Below are 18,903 nucleotides of genomic sequence, written 5' to 3' on the forward strand. Positions count from 1 at the left end.
CGGATGCTTTAAGTCGGCAGACGAAGGTGACGCACGAGTGGGAGCTGGATCAGGCCACTCTGGAAGCAGTGTTCAAGAAATGGGGCACTCCGACCATAGACCTCTTTGCGACCCCGGAGAACGCCAAGTGCCGGTTTTACGCAAGCAAGGTTCCCCAGCGAGGGTCTCTGGGGAATGCCCTTTCGATTGCTTGGTTCGGCGCATTTTGCTACGCCTTTCCTCCGATTCCCCTCATTCCTCGAGTTCTCAGGAAGGTCAGGGCAGAACCATGCAAAATGATCCTCATTGCTCCAGCATGGGCGCGGCAGTTCTGGTTCTCGGAACTCCTACTTCTCTCCCAGGATCGCCAGATTCGCTTGCCACTGATTCCATCTCTGTTATCGAGAAATCAGGGGCAAGTCCTCCATCCGGATCCGGAGTCACTTCACTTGTCAGCGTGGCTCCTGAACACAGAGAATTCCGCCATCTGAATCTGTCTAAGGAATGCAGGGATGTTCTATCTCAGGCACGGGCACCCAGCACTAATAAGACCTACAGGGCAAAGTGGAAGAGATTTTTCCTTTGGTGCCAGAGGAATAAACTCCATCCTTACAAATCCCGGCCACATCAGATTCTGCCCTACATCCTGTCTCTGGCCAAATCAGGTCTGGCGCACTCTTCGATCAAGGTGCATCTGGCTGCCTTATCCCGCTTTCGACGGAAGACATCGGGGCCATCTCTATGGTCTGCAAGAATTGTTAAGCAGTTCCTTAAGGGGTTATTTCGGATGTATCCTCCGGTCCGGCCACCTCCGCCTATCTGGCAACTTAACCTGGTACTGGCTCAACTGATGAAAGCGCCCTTTGAGCCGATTCACAAAGCGGACTTGAAGTTCCTATCTTGGAAACTGGCCCTTCTCCTAGCATTGACTTCGGCTAGGAGAGTTAGTGAACTCCAGGCTCTCTCTATAGTGGAGCCTTTTCTACAGTTCAAGAGGGATGTCATGATTTTGAGAACCAACCCAAAATTCATCCCGAAGGTGCCTTCGGAGTTTCATTTGAATGAACCCTTAATTTTGAACTCCTTTTTTCCGCGTCCTTCCACTCAAGCGGAACGAACATTGCATTCTTTGGATGTCCAAAGATGCCTGAAATTCTATCTGGAGCGTACACGCTCTTTCAGAAAGTCTACTCAACTATTTATCGCCTACAGTGCACCACGGAAGGGGTTACCGCTCGCCAAGAGTGGCATTTCCCGCTGGATCTCCAGTGCAATTCAGTACTGTCATCAGGCTGCGGGCAAACCTTTGGATAAAAGGGCCCGGGCGCATTCTACGAGAGCGATGGCGTCTTCAGTGGCTCTCTTTGCTGGAGTGGCGATTAAGGACATCTGCAGGGCAGCAACGTGGAGCAGTGTACACACCTTCACGAAGCACTACTGCCTGGAATCGGTGGGACGAGCTGACGCTGCGGTTGGTCAAGCAGTCCTCCGGAATCTTTTTCAATGAGAGGTGAGCTTTCCCTACAATCCCTCCATCCTGGTAAGCACATTTGGTTTCAGTAATGGTTGTTTTAGCATGTGCACTGAGATGATTTTGTAAAGCCATGTAATTACCGAAATGTGCTTCTCGTGATCTACTGCTTGCTATTCTGATACAAAGCATGAGAATCTATGAAAGTTCCAATACTGGGGTAAGAAAACAAGTTACTTACCTGTAACTTTGGTTCCCCAGTATTGGTAACTTTCATAGATTCTCATGCGCCCACCCACCTCCCCTGGGAAAGCTCTGCAGGTTTACTAAGATAGTGGCTGTTGGCACAACGGCTACGAAAATCTGAGGCTCTGAGCTCTCTCAGGAAGGTTCCAGAGGGTGAGGCTGTGCTGATTGGCCCTGGCAAAAGTTTGGGCTCTTTTACACAAAGAGGGTGATATACTACAAAATGAGATGAGGCCTAGGCCTAATTTTTCTCTTTTGTTTCTATGGTTATACATATGTATATATATATATTTTTGTTACCGAGGCTCCCATTCCGACGACGGGGAATGATACAAAGCATGAGAATCTATGAAAGTTACCAATACTGGGGAACCAAAGTTACAGGTAAGTAACTTGTTTTCTTCCTAGCCATGAAGGCATTCAAAGTACACTTGTGCAACAAAGTCGTGTTGATCCGGACGGACAACATGACTGCCATGTACTACATACAGAAGCAGGGAGGAACACACTCCACAGTTGTCTCATCTGGCTCAGAGCATGTGGAAGTGGCCATTCAGAGGAACATATTCCTCATGGCGGAACATCTCCCCGGCAAAGACAACCAGATGGCAGATCTGCTCAGCAGAGACAGCCACCAGCCACCAGATGCACGAGTGGGAGCTACATCCGTCAGTTCTCCGACCATACTTCCAACAGTGGGGTCATCCAGAGATAGACCTATTCGCCACAAAAGAAAACGCAAAATGCCAAAGCTTTGCCGCCACGTTCCCACATCCACAGTCCCAGGGCAATGCGATATGGATGAACTGGTCCGGCAGATTTGCGTACGTTTTTCCCCCAGCGCTATTAATACCGCTAGTAGCACGCAAACTGCGACAACACTCACTGACACTCATCCTAGTTGCTCCCACATGGGCGCGCCAACCATGGTACACCACCTTCCTAGAACTTTCCGTGGTGCCTCATCAAAGACTGCGGATCAAACCCGCACTTTTAACGCAGAACCATGGCGAGATTCAGCACCCAGACCCGCAACAGCTGAACCTGGCAATCTGGCTCCTGAAGTCCTAGAGTTTGGATACCTAAACCTGCCACCTGACTGTATGGACATAATCAAGGAAGCCAGGAGACCCACTACCAGAGCTTGCTATGCGGCTAAATGGAAAAGGTTTGTCATTTACTGCAACAACAATGACATTAACCCGCTGGATGCATCCATTCAGAACATCATCTGTTACCTCTTATACCTATACCGATGCAATCTGGCATACAACTCAATACGTATCCATTTGACCGCGATAGCAGCCTATCTCAAACAGTCAGCACCTCTCTTTATTCAGAGTGCCTGCCATCAAAGCCTTCTTAGAAGGACTCAAGCGAGTAATTCCCCCAAGACACCCACCGGCACCGGTGTGGAACCTCAATTTGGTCCTCACCAGATTAATGGGGCCACCCTTTGAACCTCTCAATTCATGTGAGATTCAGTTCCTCACCTGGAAAGTGGCTTTCCTAGTGCTAATCACTTCGTTAAAGAGTTAGCGAACTCCAGGCACTAACCATTCAAGAGCCATTCATTCAGGTTCACGCAAACAGGGTTGTACTATGTACCAACCCCAAATCCATGCCCAAAGTCATATCGCAGTTCCACATTAATCAAACTATCGAACTGCCCGTTTTCTTTCAAAATCCACAAAATGTCGCTGAGAGAATGCTCCATACACTAGATGTAAAAAGGGCCCTCATGTACTATATAGACAGAACAAAGGATTTCAGGAAAACAAAACAGCTTTTTGTTGCCTTTTCTCCACAACACAAGGGCAACGCCATTTCCAAAGCAGGGATAACCAGATGGATCGTTAAATGTATTCAAATTTGCTATCAAAAAGCTAAACACACATTAACGATTCCCCCACGAGCCCACTCAACACGAAAGTTAGGGGCGTCCATGGCTTTCCTAGGAAACATTCCTTTGCAGGAAATATGTAGAGCAGCCACATGGTCCACTATACATACATTTACCAAACACTATTGTGTAGATGTACACTCTAAACAGCAGGCAGCTGTAGGACAGGCTGTTCTCAACTCTTTTTCAGACTGCTGCAGCTGGCACAGGTAGCCGCCGCTAAGGGAGGTACTGCTATATATTCTATGCACAGATATGAATTCAGCAGCCCACATGCCTCGAACTGATTATGCTACTTACCAGTATGCATCTGTTCTTGGCATGTAGGGCTGCTGACATTCATATCGCCCACCCTCCTCCCCGGCGACTGTAGCGGCTGCAGCACTCAGAATTTCTGTATAGCATGGTCATCACTTACTGTATCTACTCCATCACTGCCACAATGGCGAAAAACAAGGATGGAGGGGATGCCCATGTGCACTATAGTCCAGGGGAGGAGCCACCTATCTCGTGATACTTCGAAGACTCTTCCAGGACAACAATGTGCAAACATCCGGACCAAACACTAGGCGGCGATCTATGCACTGATATGAATGTCAGCAGCCCTACATGCCAAGAACAGATGCATACTGGTAAGTAGCATAATCAATTCAAAATGACATCCCTACAAGAATTACTCCCACAAATCAGAGATGTGGACTTCATGTCCACAGTGGATCTCAAAGATGCCTACCTGCACATCCCAATGAACAGGCAGCACAAGAATCTGTTAAGGTTCACCATCAACAAGGATCACTACCAATTCACAACCTTGGCATTCGGTATAAAGTTGGCACCAAGGGTTTTCACCAAATGCCTTGCAGCAGTAGCAGCGCACCTGCGGAGGGAAGGATTTCAAGTGTATCCTTACCTCGATGACTGGCTAATAAAGGCAAGTTCACGCGAAAATTGCGAGGAACATGCACAGCGTGTCACAAGGACACTGACAAAGCTGGGGTTCTCAATACACTGGGGGAAATCATCAATGGAACCAGAACAGGTGAAGATCTTCCTGGGGGCGCAGATCAACACCGTAAAGAAAAGTGTGATCCCCAGCGAGAAGAGGACACTAGCCCTGCTGAAGGAGACGCACCTCTACCAGAAGGGGCGAGCTCTGACAGTGAGAACAGCGGGCAAGATCATGGGGATGATGGCGTCATGCATTCACCTAGTTCCCAATGTACGATTACACATGAGACCATTCCAGGAATGGCTGCAACAGCAATGGTCACAAGCAAACGGAAGTTGGGAGGATCTAGTGGTTGTTACGCACGCAGTGCAGGAGGAGATAGCATGGTGGAATAGGTAGAACATAACAATAGGGAAGCCTTTAACACCACCAAGCCCAACTGTGACCATCACCACAGACTCATCCCAGATAGGATGGGGAGCACATATGAACAAGCTCAGAGTGAGGTGTGTGTGGACTCCAGCAGATGCGGTCAGACACATAAACTATCTGGAGTTAAAGACCCTTACTGCTAGCACTGAAAGCCTTCCAGAAGAAACTGTACAACCAAAGGGTGTTGATACAAACGGGCAATACTACAACTATGTATTACATAAACAAGCAGGGAGGGACACAATCGTTCCCCCTGTCCAACCTGGCACAGGAAATTTGGAGATGGGCCATCACGCTCAAAATAGACCTGCTTGGCCATACACCTACCGGGAAAGGACCATGTAGAAGCAGACTGGCTCAGCAGGCAGATTTCAGCATCCCACGAGTGGGAACTCAATGGGCAGGAAACGCAAAAACTATTCAAGAGGTGGGGCACATCGACAATAGACCTGTTTGCAACACACCTGAATGCAAAATGCCAAAACTTCGCATCCAGACATCCAGGAAAACTAAGGGGAATGCCCTATTAAGTTGGTCAAGAACATTTGCCTACGCTTTTCCACCGATACCACTGATAGACAGGGTACTCAACAAGTGCAGGACCAGCAACATGACGCTGATCCTAGTGGCACCACTGTGGGCAAGACAGACATACTCGCAAATAGTGGAAATGGCACAGGGGCCACCACACAAGTTCACAAGAAGAAAAGACTTGCTCTCCATGCAGAACGGAGAAGTTCTACACCCAGAGCCAGAGAGCCTCTGCCTAGCGGCATGGCTCCTGAAGACAGTTTGCACACCGTAAGTTACCCCAAGGCACTATGTGAGTGCTCCGGGAGGCAAGGAGACCGACAACACGGAAATGCTATGGGGAAAAATGGAAGAGGTTCACACTGTGGTGCAGAAAAAATAAAGTACAAAATAAGTTGACCAGGGAATCAACGGTGCTTAGATACCTCACGCATCTACTAAAAGCCAAGCTAAGTTCGTCTTCGCTAAGAGTCCACCTAGCGGCGATTGTGGCCTACACACGAGGTGAGACGGGAGAAAGTTTCTTTACGTCACGAGTAGTAAAGAGATTCCTGGAAGGGGCAAAAAGAAAAGCGCCACCAAAGAGGATTTCGCCGCCGGCATGGAACCTCAACATAGTCCTGACGGAACTTATGAAGGCGCCCTTTGAGCCCATCCACAAGGCCTCACTACAAATGCTCACAATGAAAACTGCCTTTCTGGTAGGAATAACCTCGCTGCGCAGAGTGAGCGAACTGCAAGCGTTAACGCTGCAAGAGCCCTACATCCAAATACACAAGGATAGAGTCGTAATGAGAACTGACCCACACTTCATGCCTAAGGTCGTGTCAGCTTTCCATATGAACCAAACTATTCAAATACCTATTTTCTTTCAAAACCCAGTCACAAGCGCAGAAAGGGCACTACACACTCTAGACGCTAGAAGAGCGGTGATGCACTACATCGAGAGAACAAAGGAGCACAGGAAAACCAAGCAGTTTTCGTGTCCCTCCCAACCAGCTTCCTGGGTAGACCAGTAACAAAAAGCACCATCGCGCGATGGATCGCACTAACGATACAATTCTGCCACACAGGCAGGGCAAGAGCTAACGGAGGGGGCACGGGCTCACTCCACAAGAAAGAGGGGAGCAACGATTGCTTTTCTGGCAAACACACCCATTCAAGACATATGCCTGGCGGCAACATGGGCTTCAGTGCATTCGTTCACTAAGCACTACTGCGTGGATATACAAATGAACAAGGAAGCACAAGTAGGGCAAAGGGTGCTTCAACATGTATTCAATGACCAACGCTCATCTTCTGCCCAGCTGCCACAGATGACAAACCGCTACAAAGTCTATGCACAGCATAGTGAATCTAGAAAGTTTCACGCTGCAAAACAAATAGTTTCTTACGTGTCGGTGTAGTTTTGCAGCTTGAAGATCTTTCTGGATTCACTAGCGAACCCACCCACCTCCGCCAGAAAGATGAGCAGGAGAGGAAGGTGAAAGGACAGAGTAAAAGAACAAAAGAATACTGTAAGTGGACACATTGAAAAAGGAAAATACTAAAGGACGCCTAGGGTTAAAAAAAAAAATGGAAAAAAGAACCCGAAGTTGGCGCCCCAAGGTGGGACTTCCGCAGGAAGCATGCCGACGTCACGAGAAGTACACCAAATGGTGGGAGGTCGACGCCCACCTGGGCTACAAAAAAAAAAGACAAGAGACTACGATTCCGGACCCAACCACCAGACCGCGGAATAATGCACAGCATAGTGAATCCAGAAAGATCTTCAAGCTGCAAAACTACACCGACAGGTAAACTATTCGTTTTGCAGCATGAATCTTCTGGATTCACTATGCTGTGCATTATTCCACCATCTAGTGGTTGGGTCCTGAATTGTGGTATTTCTTTTTTTGAAGTTGGTGGGCGTGTCGCCTGACTTTTTGGGGTCAATGCTGCTCTTACCTCCTTCGTTTTCTTATCGACCTAGACAACTGGAACTTACGATTCCTCTTCTCCATACACTTGAGCGACGTCCTCTTCGCTGGAGAGACTGAGGTCTCGAAGCGACGTTGGTGGTCCTTGACCCTGCATGCTGTAATTTGCTCCGGTCTCTCTTACCCTCAAAGTTTTTGGGGTGAACGCTGAGCATGCATTGCAATCTTCGCTTCAGTGGTCCAGCGGCAGGCAAAGGTTGCAGACCGGATGCTGATCCTTCTCTGTTTACTTATGGTGGCAATTGCTGCAGAACTTAAATGGTGTCTTGTCCATTACCGTGGACAGAGAGCCCCCTGTATGCACATTATGTGGATGACGTCAAAGTTTTCTCTTCCTCTTCGCTGTGTCCCGGTTCCCAGACTCAAAAACCAGTATGTGGAAGTTCTTCTCTTTTTTTTTTTTTTTTTTTTGTTTGTCGTCGCTTCTTCTCTCATCTTCTGGAGCTCCTCCCATATCGATCCAGACCCATCGGCGGAAAAAAAGATCGGAAGATGGCCACTAAAGGTTACATCTGTCACAGAGGGACACCAAATGGTGGTATGTGGACGCCCACCAACTACAAAAACAAGCACTGAAAATGCAATGGGTCTCGCCTTTGATTAAGTTAAAGCCATTTCCTTTGCTAATGGTATTGTATAGCAAAGCAAATGGCTTTGACTTATAGGCGAGACCTATTGCATTGTCAATGCTTGTTGTAATAGAAGCCGTTGCAGGTCAAAGTCCATGGCATCAGTCCCCCGCTTGGTATACCAGAGGATTCACGAGCATCCATCCTCATCCACGGAGAGACACGCAGGGTGCTCTAGGTCTTCCTCACACCGCGGTGAACAGAGGGGATAGTGAGAGCACAGATAGCACTGTACTCGGAGGGAGGTAGGAGACAGATGGGGTGGGAGAGATTAGGGGTGCAAGACAAGTGTACAAATCTGCTGTAATTGCAAAGGAGCAGGGAGGCAGGAGCAGGACACGCACTCCCATTGAGTGATCAATGAGAAATTAACCCTTAAAAATAGTTTTGACATCAGCAGTGGAAGGATAAAATTGAGCCAATCTAAAGAGTGTAATGAGGAAATACTCTGAGCCAGGACAAACAGAAGACTAGGGAGGACAACCATCCAATAAAGAACAGGAACCGAGACAGTCTAGAGCAATCACAAGCAAGGGACTGGCCCACAGACAATATATATCTCTTTATGAAATGTAAATGCCAGCATTTGTAAAGCGCACAGCTAGCTCCAACAGAGGTGTCCCGGTGCTGGGGGCTGTCGGGAAGATTAGGCAAGCTATTGCCCAGAGTCGCACAGTGCTGGGCTAACCTGGAGCTGCAGATCGAACCGAAAAACCCTGTGGTTAGGAGTCCGGCACCCTGGCTGCTTCGCCACACCTCTTCCACAATGCTGTCCGAGACAGCCTGCTAAAGTTGTCTGAAGCGAGACTGCAAAAATGTGAAACTGGACTAAAAAAAAGGCCAGTTTTGGAAAGCCGCAAGGCAGGAGAATGATGGGAGAGTTGGAGTAAGATTGCTGTAAGGGGAATGAAAAGGGAAAGAATGGGGGGGAAATGAAAAGGGAAAGATGGGGGGGGGAAATGAAAAGGGAAAGATGGGGGGGGGGAATGAAAAGGGAAAGACTGGGGGGTAATGAAAAGGGAAAGACTGGGGGGGGAATGAAAAGGGAAAGACTGGGGGGGGAATGAAAAGACTGGGGGGGGGGGGAATGAAAAGACTGGGGGGGGTAATGAAAAGACTGGGGGGGGTAATGAAAAGACTGGGGGGGGAATGAAAAGACTGGGGGGAGAATGAAAAGGGAAAGACTGAAAAGGGAAAGACGGGGGGGAATGAAAAGGGAAAGACGGGGAGGGGAAATGAAGGGAAAGACGGGGAGGGGAAATGAAGGGAAAGACGGGGAGGGGAAATGAAGGGAAAGACGGGGAGGGGAAATGAAGGGAAAGACTGGCGGGGGAATGAAAAGGGAAAAACTGCAGTGAAAGGGACCGGGAAGCACCAGCGCCAAGATCACAAGAAGGGATGAAGCGCTGAAAGGGAGCGAGGGGACTCTGAGCTCTGCCCAGGGGTGTACCGCACACTGGTGCATTAAAGTGAGCGGCGGTGCAGGAGGAAGGTTTTTAAAAAAGCTGCTGAGCTGGATGCCCATCCCGCCCCCCACGTCAGCCATGGCGTCCCAGGAATGCCTCTGCCATGACCATATACAATGAAGGGGTGAGCGGGTGCTAATCCCCCTCCCCGCATCACTGCGGACGCTAAGGGTAGCCAGGGGTGGGCCAGGCTCTCCCATGTCATCCTGGTGTATCTTTAGCGTGCTGGTTTAGTATTGGGCTATGGGAGACCACCGTCTTAGCCCCTGCTTTGTATGAGGAGCAGTGACGTGAGGGGCCGCTTGCCTGCACTGACAAATGCCTGGTCCGGTCCCGTCAATCACTTGCGGGGGGGGGGGGGGGGGGGGGGGGGGGACCAGATCTCACAGGGCAAATTTAAACCACGCCCTGTGGAAGCTGAGCGTGTCGCTGGCAGGAACCCGTCCAGTTCTCACCCTCTAGAAAGCACGGGTCTTCCGGAACCACAGGGAGTCTCTACAGATTGCTAACACGGACAGGAGAGATGGACGGAAAGAGACACCATGACTCGCGTGAAAGGGACGACAGTCAGGGGAGAGGCATGGCTGCGCAGGGTCAAAAGGGGCCGGAGTCTGCTGTGAAACAAGACACATGTCCCTGTTCCCTCAAAATGCCAAAGGAGGAGGGGGGCTGTTCCGCCCTCCAACCTCCACATTACTCCTAGAGCGCGGTCCCGAAAGCGAAAGAGTACCGTGCTGCAGCTGGATCTCTTGTCTTTATGGGGCCATGTGTTTGAAACACCTGGCCCCATAAAAATAAGAAACCTTTTGTGACGCAACGGAAAGCAGGCGAGCCCGTCCAAGTGGGCCGTCTGAAAGCCACAAGTACACGTCATAAGCGCTTTTCCAATGGCTGGCCACCGTTTAGCATAAACGGTGACTCCGGCCAATGTAAAAGAGGGGCGGGGCTCAAAGCCCTTTACAGAAGTTACTCAATCAAAAAATCTCGCCGAGCGAGCTGCGCATGTGCGCAACCACGCCAGCCAAGACCTAAAAAAGAGGAAATACAATTCCGGACCCAACCACTAGATGGCAGAATAATGCAAAGCATAGTGAATCCAGAAACTTATGTAATTTTATTTCCGGGGTCCCCGCGCATGGGCAGGAATATTCAGTGCTTATGACTTTAATGAGGATACCCCTGAAAGAGAACTGGTATTACATGTAAGTAACTTATCCATCCTGTCTTCTCCTGTCGCTGGAGGTGTGGAGTCTGTAGATTACCTGACCCATCTCTAAGAAGGGGGTGGGGGTGTGTGCCCCATTGTCATTATTAGGATCAGAGGCTAGTTTGTCCTTGTGCTGCTAGTATAGTCAGACTAGTTTAAACCCCTTTCTGGGGGGGGGGGGGGGAGGCGGGGGGTGCTGCGACAACCACTGCTAGCCCTTCAACAGCAACAGGTCTCATCCATGTACTACCTTGGATCCCCTCAACTCGAGTTTGTAATTTATATTTTTTTTATTAGAATGAATCATCTAATCGGACCCATAAACATGTTTGTGTTCCTTTGCAGTTTCATGATTTAGACATGGGAGAAATTATTATGGGCAACATTGCACTGACTAGTTATACTCGGCCTACTCCTGTGCAAAAACATGCAATTCCCATTATAAAGCAAAGGAGAGACTTGATGGCATGTGCTCAAACAGGTAACATTAAAGCATGTGCTTTGTTCTTATTTTGACCCATATTTATGTATTGATCATTTTTTGTGCCCTAATGTAATTAAGCATTGTTAAAGTACCTGCCATACTTTAATACCTACAAGCAATGTTTTTTTTTCTTTGCCGCTCCTCAAAGGTTCTGGAAAAACAGCTGCATTTCTTCTGCCAATTTTAAGTCAGATCTATACAGAAGGGCCTGGAGAATCTCTACGTTCTTTAAAGGTAAGCTTGTTAAATTATCCTATTGCTCAGCTTGTTTAATTACCCTAGAACCTGAATTGAATAATTCCCAGCCTGGTGCAGAAATAATTCAAGCATGCGAGTCTATGAAGGATCCGAATGCTGTGGAACTAACTACAAGAAACCTTTTGTTCTCCAGTATTGGGGTATCTTTCATAGATTCACGTGCTATAATCATTCCCTGTCGTTGAAGTGAGTCCCCGGTACATTAAACAGTAAGAATTACTCTAACATTAAAGTTAATAGAGAAAAACCATTCACTTTAATATCTCATCCTAGTCATTAGGATGGTCCAAACTACAGCCAATCAGGCAACAGCACCCTCTAGAACCCTCTCCACAGAATCTCCAGGCTTTCAGATTTTCTACCACACGTCGTGTGAAGGGAGTCTCCCTGAGCTCTGGTCAGTACTTTCTCTTGGCCTTCTGGATTTCTTCAGTTCAATTAATCAGATTCCCCACCTGAGGACTGTGAGAAAGTGGCTCTGTATATACTGTTCCTTAATAGGTACAGGGTGTACAGAGTCCACAGACCCCAAGGGCTTAACAGAGGTTAAAGTTAGATATAACCTTACTCTCTAAAGTGGTAGCTTGGTCGAGCAGTAAGGCAGTATCAGAGGACAGTGTAAAGCATTTGTTGTACACACTCAGTCAGCAAATCGTTCCACACATTCAATAACTGAACTCTAGGCCAATGGTTTATATATAAAAAATATATGCTTGTCTTATTTTAGAATCAACAATTGGAATTAAAATATACTTTCTCGACAGACGTTTCATAAAAATACTTTTGTATATGCAATAGACTTTTTAGTAAACAGTTACAAGTAGTTGCAGTAGGCAACTCTATTTCTAAACACAATACATTGAGATCAATGATAATTTCAAGATATTTGTAACAGATTACTTTTGTAATTCCATGTCTGGATCCTAGATTCAGCCCTGGGTCAGTTCTCAGAATCAGTTGATGAAAGTCGTCTTTGGTACTGTAATTTTTAAATAATATTTAGCGATTTCAAAAGTTGACACTTAGAAAATATTTCACAGAAAACATTCAATGGATCTCTATGGCAAGAAATTCAAATTGCAGGTAGAGTGCTTTATCGTTACTTTTGTAATCCAGGACCGGGTACCTAGACTCAGTACTGGGGTCTTTATCAAAAACAGGTAAGTAATTACGTTTGCAGAAATTGTACGATTTTAAAAGAATATTTCAAGATTGCAGAAATCGACACTTAGAAGAAATTTCACAGAAAAACAGTCAATGGTTTCCTATGGAAGAAAAATTAGTTAAAGGTAAGTATAGTTGTGGGTACTTTTCAGTCAGTGCTGGGCACCAAGATCCAGCACTGGGAGCTCACCTAAGAGCAGGTGAGTAAATTAGTTTTTGTCACTCGGTTGATTTTTGGTGAATATTTGCAGTTTTGAAAAGTTCACACTTAAAAGAATTTTCAGGAAAAAGCCAGTCAATGTTACCCTATGAGGAAAATAGAGTTTGCGGTTTAAGGGTAAGTACTCGACTGGCAGAGTTGAAATTCTGGGCATAGACTCGGAGGTCCCCCAGGGTCAGGTTGGGACAGTTGGTTCACCCTCAGCGACTCTAGGGCGGCCTGGTGCAGAGAGAGTTAGGCCCAATGTTATCCTATGAGGGATAGGGGGGGGCCTTGTTTGGTGGCTGCTGTCTGGCAAGCCACGCGGCTGTGGGAGCTGGGCTCCTGGTCACTTACTCAGGGCAAGTGGGGAAGTAGGTTAGAGTAGAGTTTTCACTGCCAGGACCACTCGGGCGGCTGGGTGCAGGGTGCTTTTGAGCCGTCGGGCGCTCAATTGGTTTCTATGGGAAATCTCCGGTTTGGAAAAAGACTGCAGGCTCGGGGACGAGGACTCTTCAGGTGCCACCACCACTTGGAGAGGTAAGTTGGGTAGTTGGAGGATAGGTAGGTACCCCGGGATTGGGCACAGAGGGCGGTGGGGTGCAGGGGTGCCTTTTGGTGTCGGAAAATCTTACCCTCTGTTCGCGGTTGGGGTGGCACACTGTTCTGAGGCTGCAGGCTTCTTCAGGATTGTCGAGGGGGGTTCTTGGGTGCCGGACTCGGGGTCTCAGTCGCCGTGGGGTCGTCCTCGGGGTCTTTGTCCACTCCGGCACTGGCCAGGCTTGGCTGGTGCAGAGTGTGCTGGGTTCGCGGTTCCGGGATGCTGCCAGGGGTTAGAAATAGGTTTCTGAGTAGAGCCTCTACTCATGGGAGTCCCAGGGAATCAGAGTTCAAAGGTAGCCAGGTCCTCCGGGGTTTCTGAGGTTGCTGGCCACGAGATGCCGAGCAGGTTCGAGGGTCTACAGGCCGGTAGGGCTGGGGCCAAAGCAGTTGGTGTCTTCCTCTTTTTAGCAGCTGCAGGGCAGGTCTTTGTTCTTCTTGCTCTTCTTGTAGTTTCGAATCCGGGATCTAGGGAAGGAAGGTTCAGGGTGCCCCTAAATACTAGATTTAGGGGCGTTACAGGTAGGTGAAGGGCAGGGGCCAATGGTTCCCTGTCCTGGGGTGGGTACACCCCCTATCCTGCCTCTCTCCTGTGGGAGGGGGGCAGGAGCCTAGTCCTGATGGGGCAGGGCTTCCCATCTTCAAGATGGCGAGAGCCCAGAGATGTGCTTCACCTCGCCTCCCCCACCTGAGGGGTGGGGTTGGCAGGCTGGCACATCCCCTGTCCTTACTTGGGGTTTCCGGTCAGGCTTCCCGCCAGAGTGGGGGGTTGCAGTGGCCTGGGGAAGCTCACAGAGGCGGAATGCCTTTGAAGCTTCCCCCTGCCCATCCTGGGGGAGGAGATTTAGCACCTCGCCCAGGATGTGCATTGTTGCAGGGGCTCTCCTACCCAGGGGTCCAGCAACATGTCTGCTGTGTGGCAGCCTAGGCAGCCTCAGAACAGACGTGGATTGTAGGTTTAGGATTCAGGGGGCCTCTCTAAGATGCCCTCTGTGGTGCTTTGTACATTAAATCACACACTGGCATCAGTGTGGATTTAATGTGCTGAGCAGTTTGATACCAAACTTCTCAGTCTTCAGTGCTGTCATTATGGTGCTGTGGAGTTCGTGTTTTTGACAAGCTCCCAGCCCCATATTCTCTTAGCTGGCAGCACTGCACTTACAGGGCCCAGGAATGGACCGGGGTACTGTAGGGGCACAGGGCTCCGGCCTCTGTGTCCACACCACTGGCATAGGGCACCCAGCTAGAGGGGTGGCTGATGTATGCCAGGGCAGTGTAGGTTGTGGGCATGGCACACAGGATGTGTGCCATGTCGATTCTCTGTTTTGTCTTGTATCCAGAGAGCCTGCAAGGGCAGTGTGTGTGTGTTAGGGTACAGGGCCTCTAAGGGTGGCACAATGAGTGCTGCAGCCCTTAGAGGCCTTCCCTGGTCGCAAGGCCCTGGGTACCATTTACCAGGGGCTGACATGTGGCCAGGGTTTGCCAATTTGGGTTTTGACTGTTAGGCAGTTTTTAGGGAAGGAACACAGGCCCTGGGCACCTGATTGGCAGGAGCCCAGGGCACAACAGGGAAAAGTGCCTCAGCTATTTAGGCAAAAAAAAGGGGGGGGGGGGTACTGCAACAGAAACCCACTTTCTTACAAGGACATAGAGAGTTTCCATACCCTTTTGGAGAGATAGGCAAGGAGGTTTCAGCTTCACATAACTGAACAAGCGGATTGTTTCTTGTATGATTTCAAGGAACAGACAGGTTTGCTCTGTTCCCCATAGACTGTCAGCCCCTCTGGATAGGAATGGAAGACTTCTTGACTCCATGGAATGACATTTTCCACCAGCCAATTCGCTTGCCATTCTAGGCAGATACGACTGCCAACTGGTCAGTCAGCATTTCTGTAAAGGGCGAAATGTCTACCAGAAGAATCCAAGGCTGAGGCGCTCAAGATTCTGCAGGCGGGAGAAGGGATCTCTGCTGAGATTGCGCACATGGATGTTTCCTCCACAGGATACCGCCAACTGGCTTGGGCTGCGGTCCTGAGGCGTCGGGCTGGCTAAAATCTAATTCTTTCAGGCAAGAAGTTCAGGTGAAGGTAATTGGACATGCCTTACCATGACGAATCCCTATTTAGACACCATATCGACGAAGGCCTTCAGACCATCCAAAGAACAGATACTGAAAAGGCTCTTGGCACTCTACCATTTAAGAAGCTGCCCTTTCGTGGGTCATGAGGACGTTGTTTGTTCTCCTTTTGATGAAGTTACAGCCAGTACAAGCAGTACCAGCCATATCTGGGTCAATCAAGGCACACATCACAACAGCAACAAACGCTTAAACAACCTCCTGCTTCCTACAAGCACTACAGGGGAAGAACAACCTTCAGAGGCATGGATAACTCCAAGAAACAGTGACACACAAACTGCCGGCCACAGTTCCCATAAACACTGTCAAAGTTGGTGGAATTTCCTTTTGCCATCCTGAATGGTCTACAATAACAATGGACAGATGGGTTTTAGATATAGTTTTCAACGGTCACACTTAAGAATTTCTAAAGATCCCTCCCAACTGTCCTCCCAGAGGTCCCCCTCCTGCTCATCTCAAAGAGCCCTTGTCTCAAAGATAAGGAAGGGAGTGATCGAAGTGGTACCAGCTGTACAGCGAGGAATAGGGTGTTCGAGGCATATGAGCTGCAGAGCACACACTAGCATAGTAGATCGCCATCTGGTGTTGGACTCTGATGCTTGCACGTTGTTGTCTTGGAAGAAGTCTTTGTAGTCACAAGATAGGTGACTCCTCCCTTGGACGATAGTGCGCATGGGCATATACTCCATCGTTGGATTGTTTTTTTCCGCCATTGGGTTTGGATGCAACTTTTCCGCTCCGGTTGGAAATCTCAATTCCAAGCTTCTCGAAGTGCAAAATTTACAGAAAAACAATCCATCTTCGACATCGATTTTATCGGCTCGATGCCGGACATCGTCGCGGGCCACTGGGCCTATCCACGCCGTAAGACCTACGGCTCATGGAAAGGACGCCTTTCAAAAAATGCAACCAGTGTGAAGCAAAATTTCCACACAGTGACCATCACAAGGTCTGCAACCTGTGCTTATTACCTGAGCACGACGAGTCCAGCTGCCCAGCCTCTGCATCTTTTCGATCCAAAACGACCATCTGAGATCGAAGGGCTAGAAGACACATCATGGCACAGCTCCAGAACCAGAGGACATCTTTGAGGGCCCCGATGTCCCAGAAAGATTTCGAGGATCTCCATCATCTCTGAGGTAGAAGGCTCAGACGACCTCTTCACTCCTGAGCAACGTGTGAGTACTACTACCCCTGCCCCAACTCCTCCAAAGGCAGTGGTCAAGACTTCGCCTGTTGGCCCCAGTCGAGACCAAAAACACCCTTCAGAAGCCCCGCCTCTGGGCTCGGCGCCAAAGAAAATACGAGCCAAAAGAACACTCTGTTCCAAAATAGTCTCCGACGCCTTCCACCTTCAAATCGGCCCTGAAAACGCCAAGGCCCATAGAGAAGCCGGCTTCGAAGGTTCTCAAGCCTAAAGATCCAGCTTCGGCTCCAAAACTAACATCCTCTGCACCGAAACAAACGGCTAAGGACTCTGATACACCTCCTAAAGCCAAAACCTAGAAGGATCAACCACAACCTCGCTCGGAACCGAAAACAATCGGCACCGAAAACTGTTATCGAGGAACAAGAGCTTTTTCACCCAGATCCCATCGATCCAAGGCAGAAAAAGAATATCAACCCAAAAACTGGACATGTCACAGCTGTGCCATGTAAGAAACGAAAACTGGACACACAATCCGCTCCAGTTCCTGTACACAAGGACTCTGCAACATCACCTATGCCCCTTCTACACTGCCTTCTAACCCACCTCCTCTGCCTACACCACCCTTACCTGTAACTTCTCCACCACATACACACCTCCAGATGATGACGACCTAGGGGGTGGGGGTGACCCAATGACCCGTTCACAGATCCAGATACCTCACCACTTGATGATTGGGCATTCCCTATCCCAACAGACCTACCAGACCGACCCACCATATCCCTCAAAACTATCTCTCCGAGATGATCACCTGGGTTTGGCCAATTATTAAAGCTGCACTTCATCATGGTGTTACAATGCACTCCGACGCACCAGAGGAAGATTTCCCTTTAGATACTTTTGAACAATCTCAAGTCAGTGCAAATATTACCTATGATCAAAGGAGTCATTAAGCATGCCCCGAAGTATTTAAAGACCCGTCCGTACCAGGGTTCTTAACCCTAGAATAGAAATATAGGCCTGCCCCTGAAGATCCTACTTGCATCAAAGGACAGTTGCCTTTGGATTCTCTGGTCGTTTCCAATGCTAGGAAACTCGCCAACTCCCAGACCTCCGGAGATGCACCACCCCCGTATAAAGAATCCAAACTGCTAGAAGCTTCTGGCAAGAGTAGCAGCACAAGCAGCTCATCACTGGTGTATTGCCAACACCCAAGCACTACTGGCACTATGACAGGGCACACTATGGCAAATGACCTTATCCAAGAGGGCAAGCTCATTTCAAATGTGTCAATTAAATGTGCACTTGACGCAACAGACACTGCCTCTAGATCAATTAACACCAGAGTGCTCCTTAGACTAGATGCCTGGCTACGCATTTCAGGCTTTAAGCCAGAGGTACAAACTACCATACTCAGCCATTCAACCAAGAACAGCTATTTGGGCCGGCTGTAGACACTGCCAATGAAAAAGGACACAGAGACTAAGTCCCTGGGAGCATTACAGTCTCCACAAACGCGTGGCTCCTTTTTGACGCTCCTACAGAGGAGCCTCCAAAAATATGGGCACAGACACCTAATCTACATTCAAAGCCACTACACCTACAGCCCCCAGTAGAGGATATTTTAGAGGCGGATACAGAGGGAACAACAAGGGACACGGTCGAGGTAATAACATTTGCACCTTCCCTGCCACAAAACAGTGACTTTACTCCAGGCAGGGGACGACCCCATCGCTACGAGACTTGGGACTCTCCAGCGGAGAGGAAGACAAGGTAGCAGAAGGACCAGAAGACGTCGTGGTCTAGGTCGAAAAGAAAACATCGACTGAGGTAAGTCGTTGAACACTAAACCCTCCACGGATACTCGCAAAGGTAAGCAAAAGTCCTCCAAAGGAGCAGGGCCGTCGAAGCACTCTCGACTACTGCATCCAGGGGACAAACAGTCCGTCGGCTCCTCTGAGAAGGACCACCAGACAGAGAAATCCCAAGACCAGGGAAAGGTGCCGAAGAGCAGCCACGAAAAAGAGGCCTCGATGTCGAAAGGCGAAGGCCCGAGACAGGTTTCGACTTCGTCGACAACTGCGAAGAGGAAGGTCGAGGCCTTCGAAGCCGATCACTCTGC

General features: G+C 48.9%; 1 protein-coding gene across 1 annotated transcript in view; it reads left to right on the forward strand.

The window, feature by feature from the left end:
• The window catches only part of DDX3X (DEAD-box helicase 3 X-linked), a 545,023-nt gene that overhangs the window by 278,670 nt on the left and 247,450 nt on the right, over positions 1–18,903 (forward strand). Inside the window, exons 8-9 of the mRNA XM_085622939.1 lie at positions 11,138–11,273; positions 11,425–11,510. Coding sequence (XP_085479065.1) covers positions 11,138–11,273; positions 11,425–11,510 — 222 coding nt within the window. The remainder of the gene's footprint in view (positions 1–11,137; positions 11,274–11,424; positions 11,511–18,903) is intronic.

The sequence above is a fragment of the Triturus cristatus genome, chromosome 8 (genome assembly GCF_964204655.1).
Source record: "Triturus cristatus chromosome 8, aTriCri1.1, whole genome shotgun sequence".
In the NCBI taxonomy this organism is placed as follows: Eukaryota; Metazoa; Chordata; class Amphibia; order Caudata; family Salamandridae; genus Triturus; species Triturus cristatus.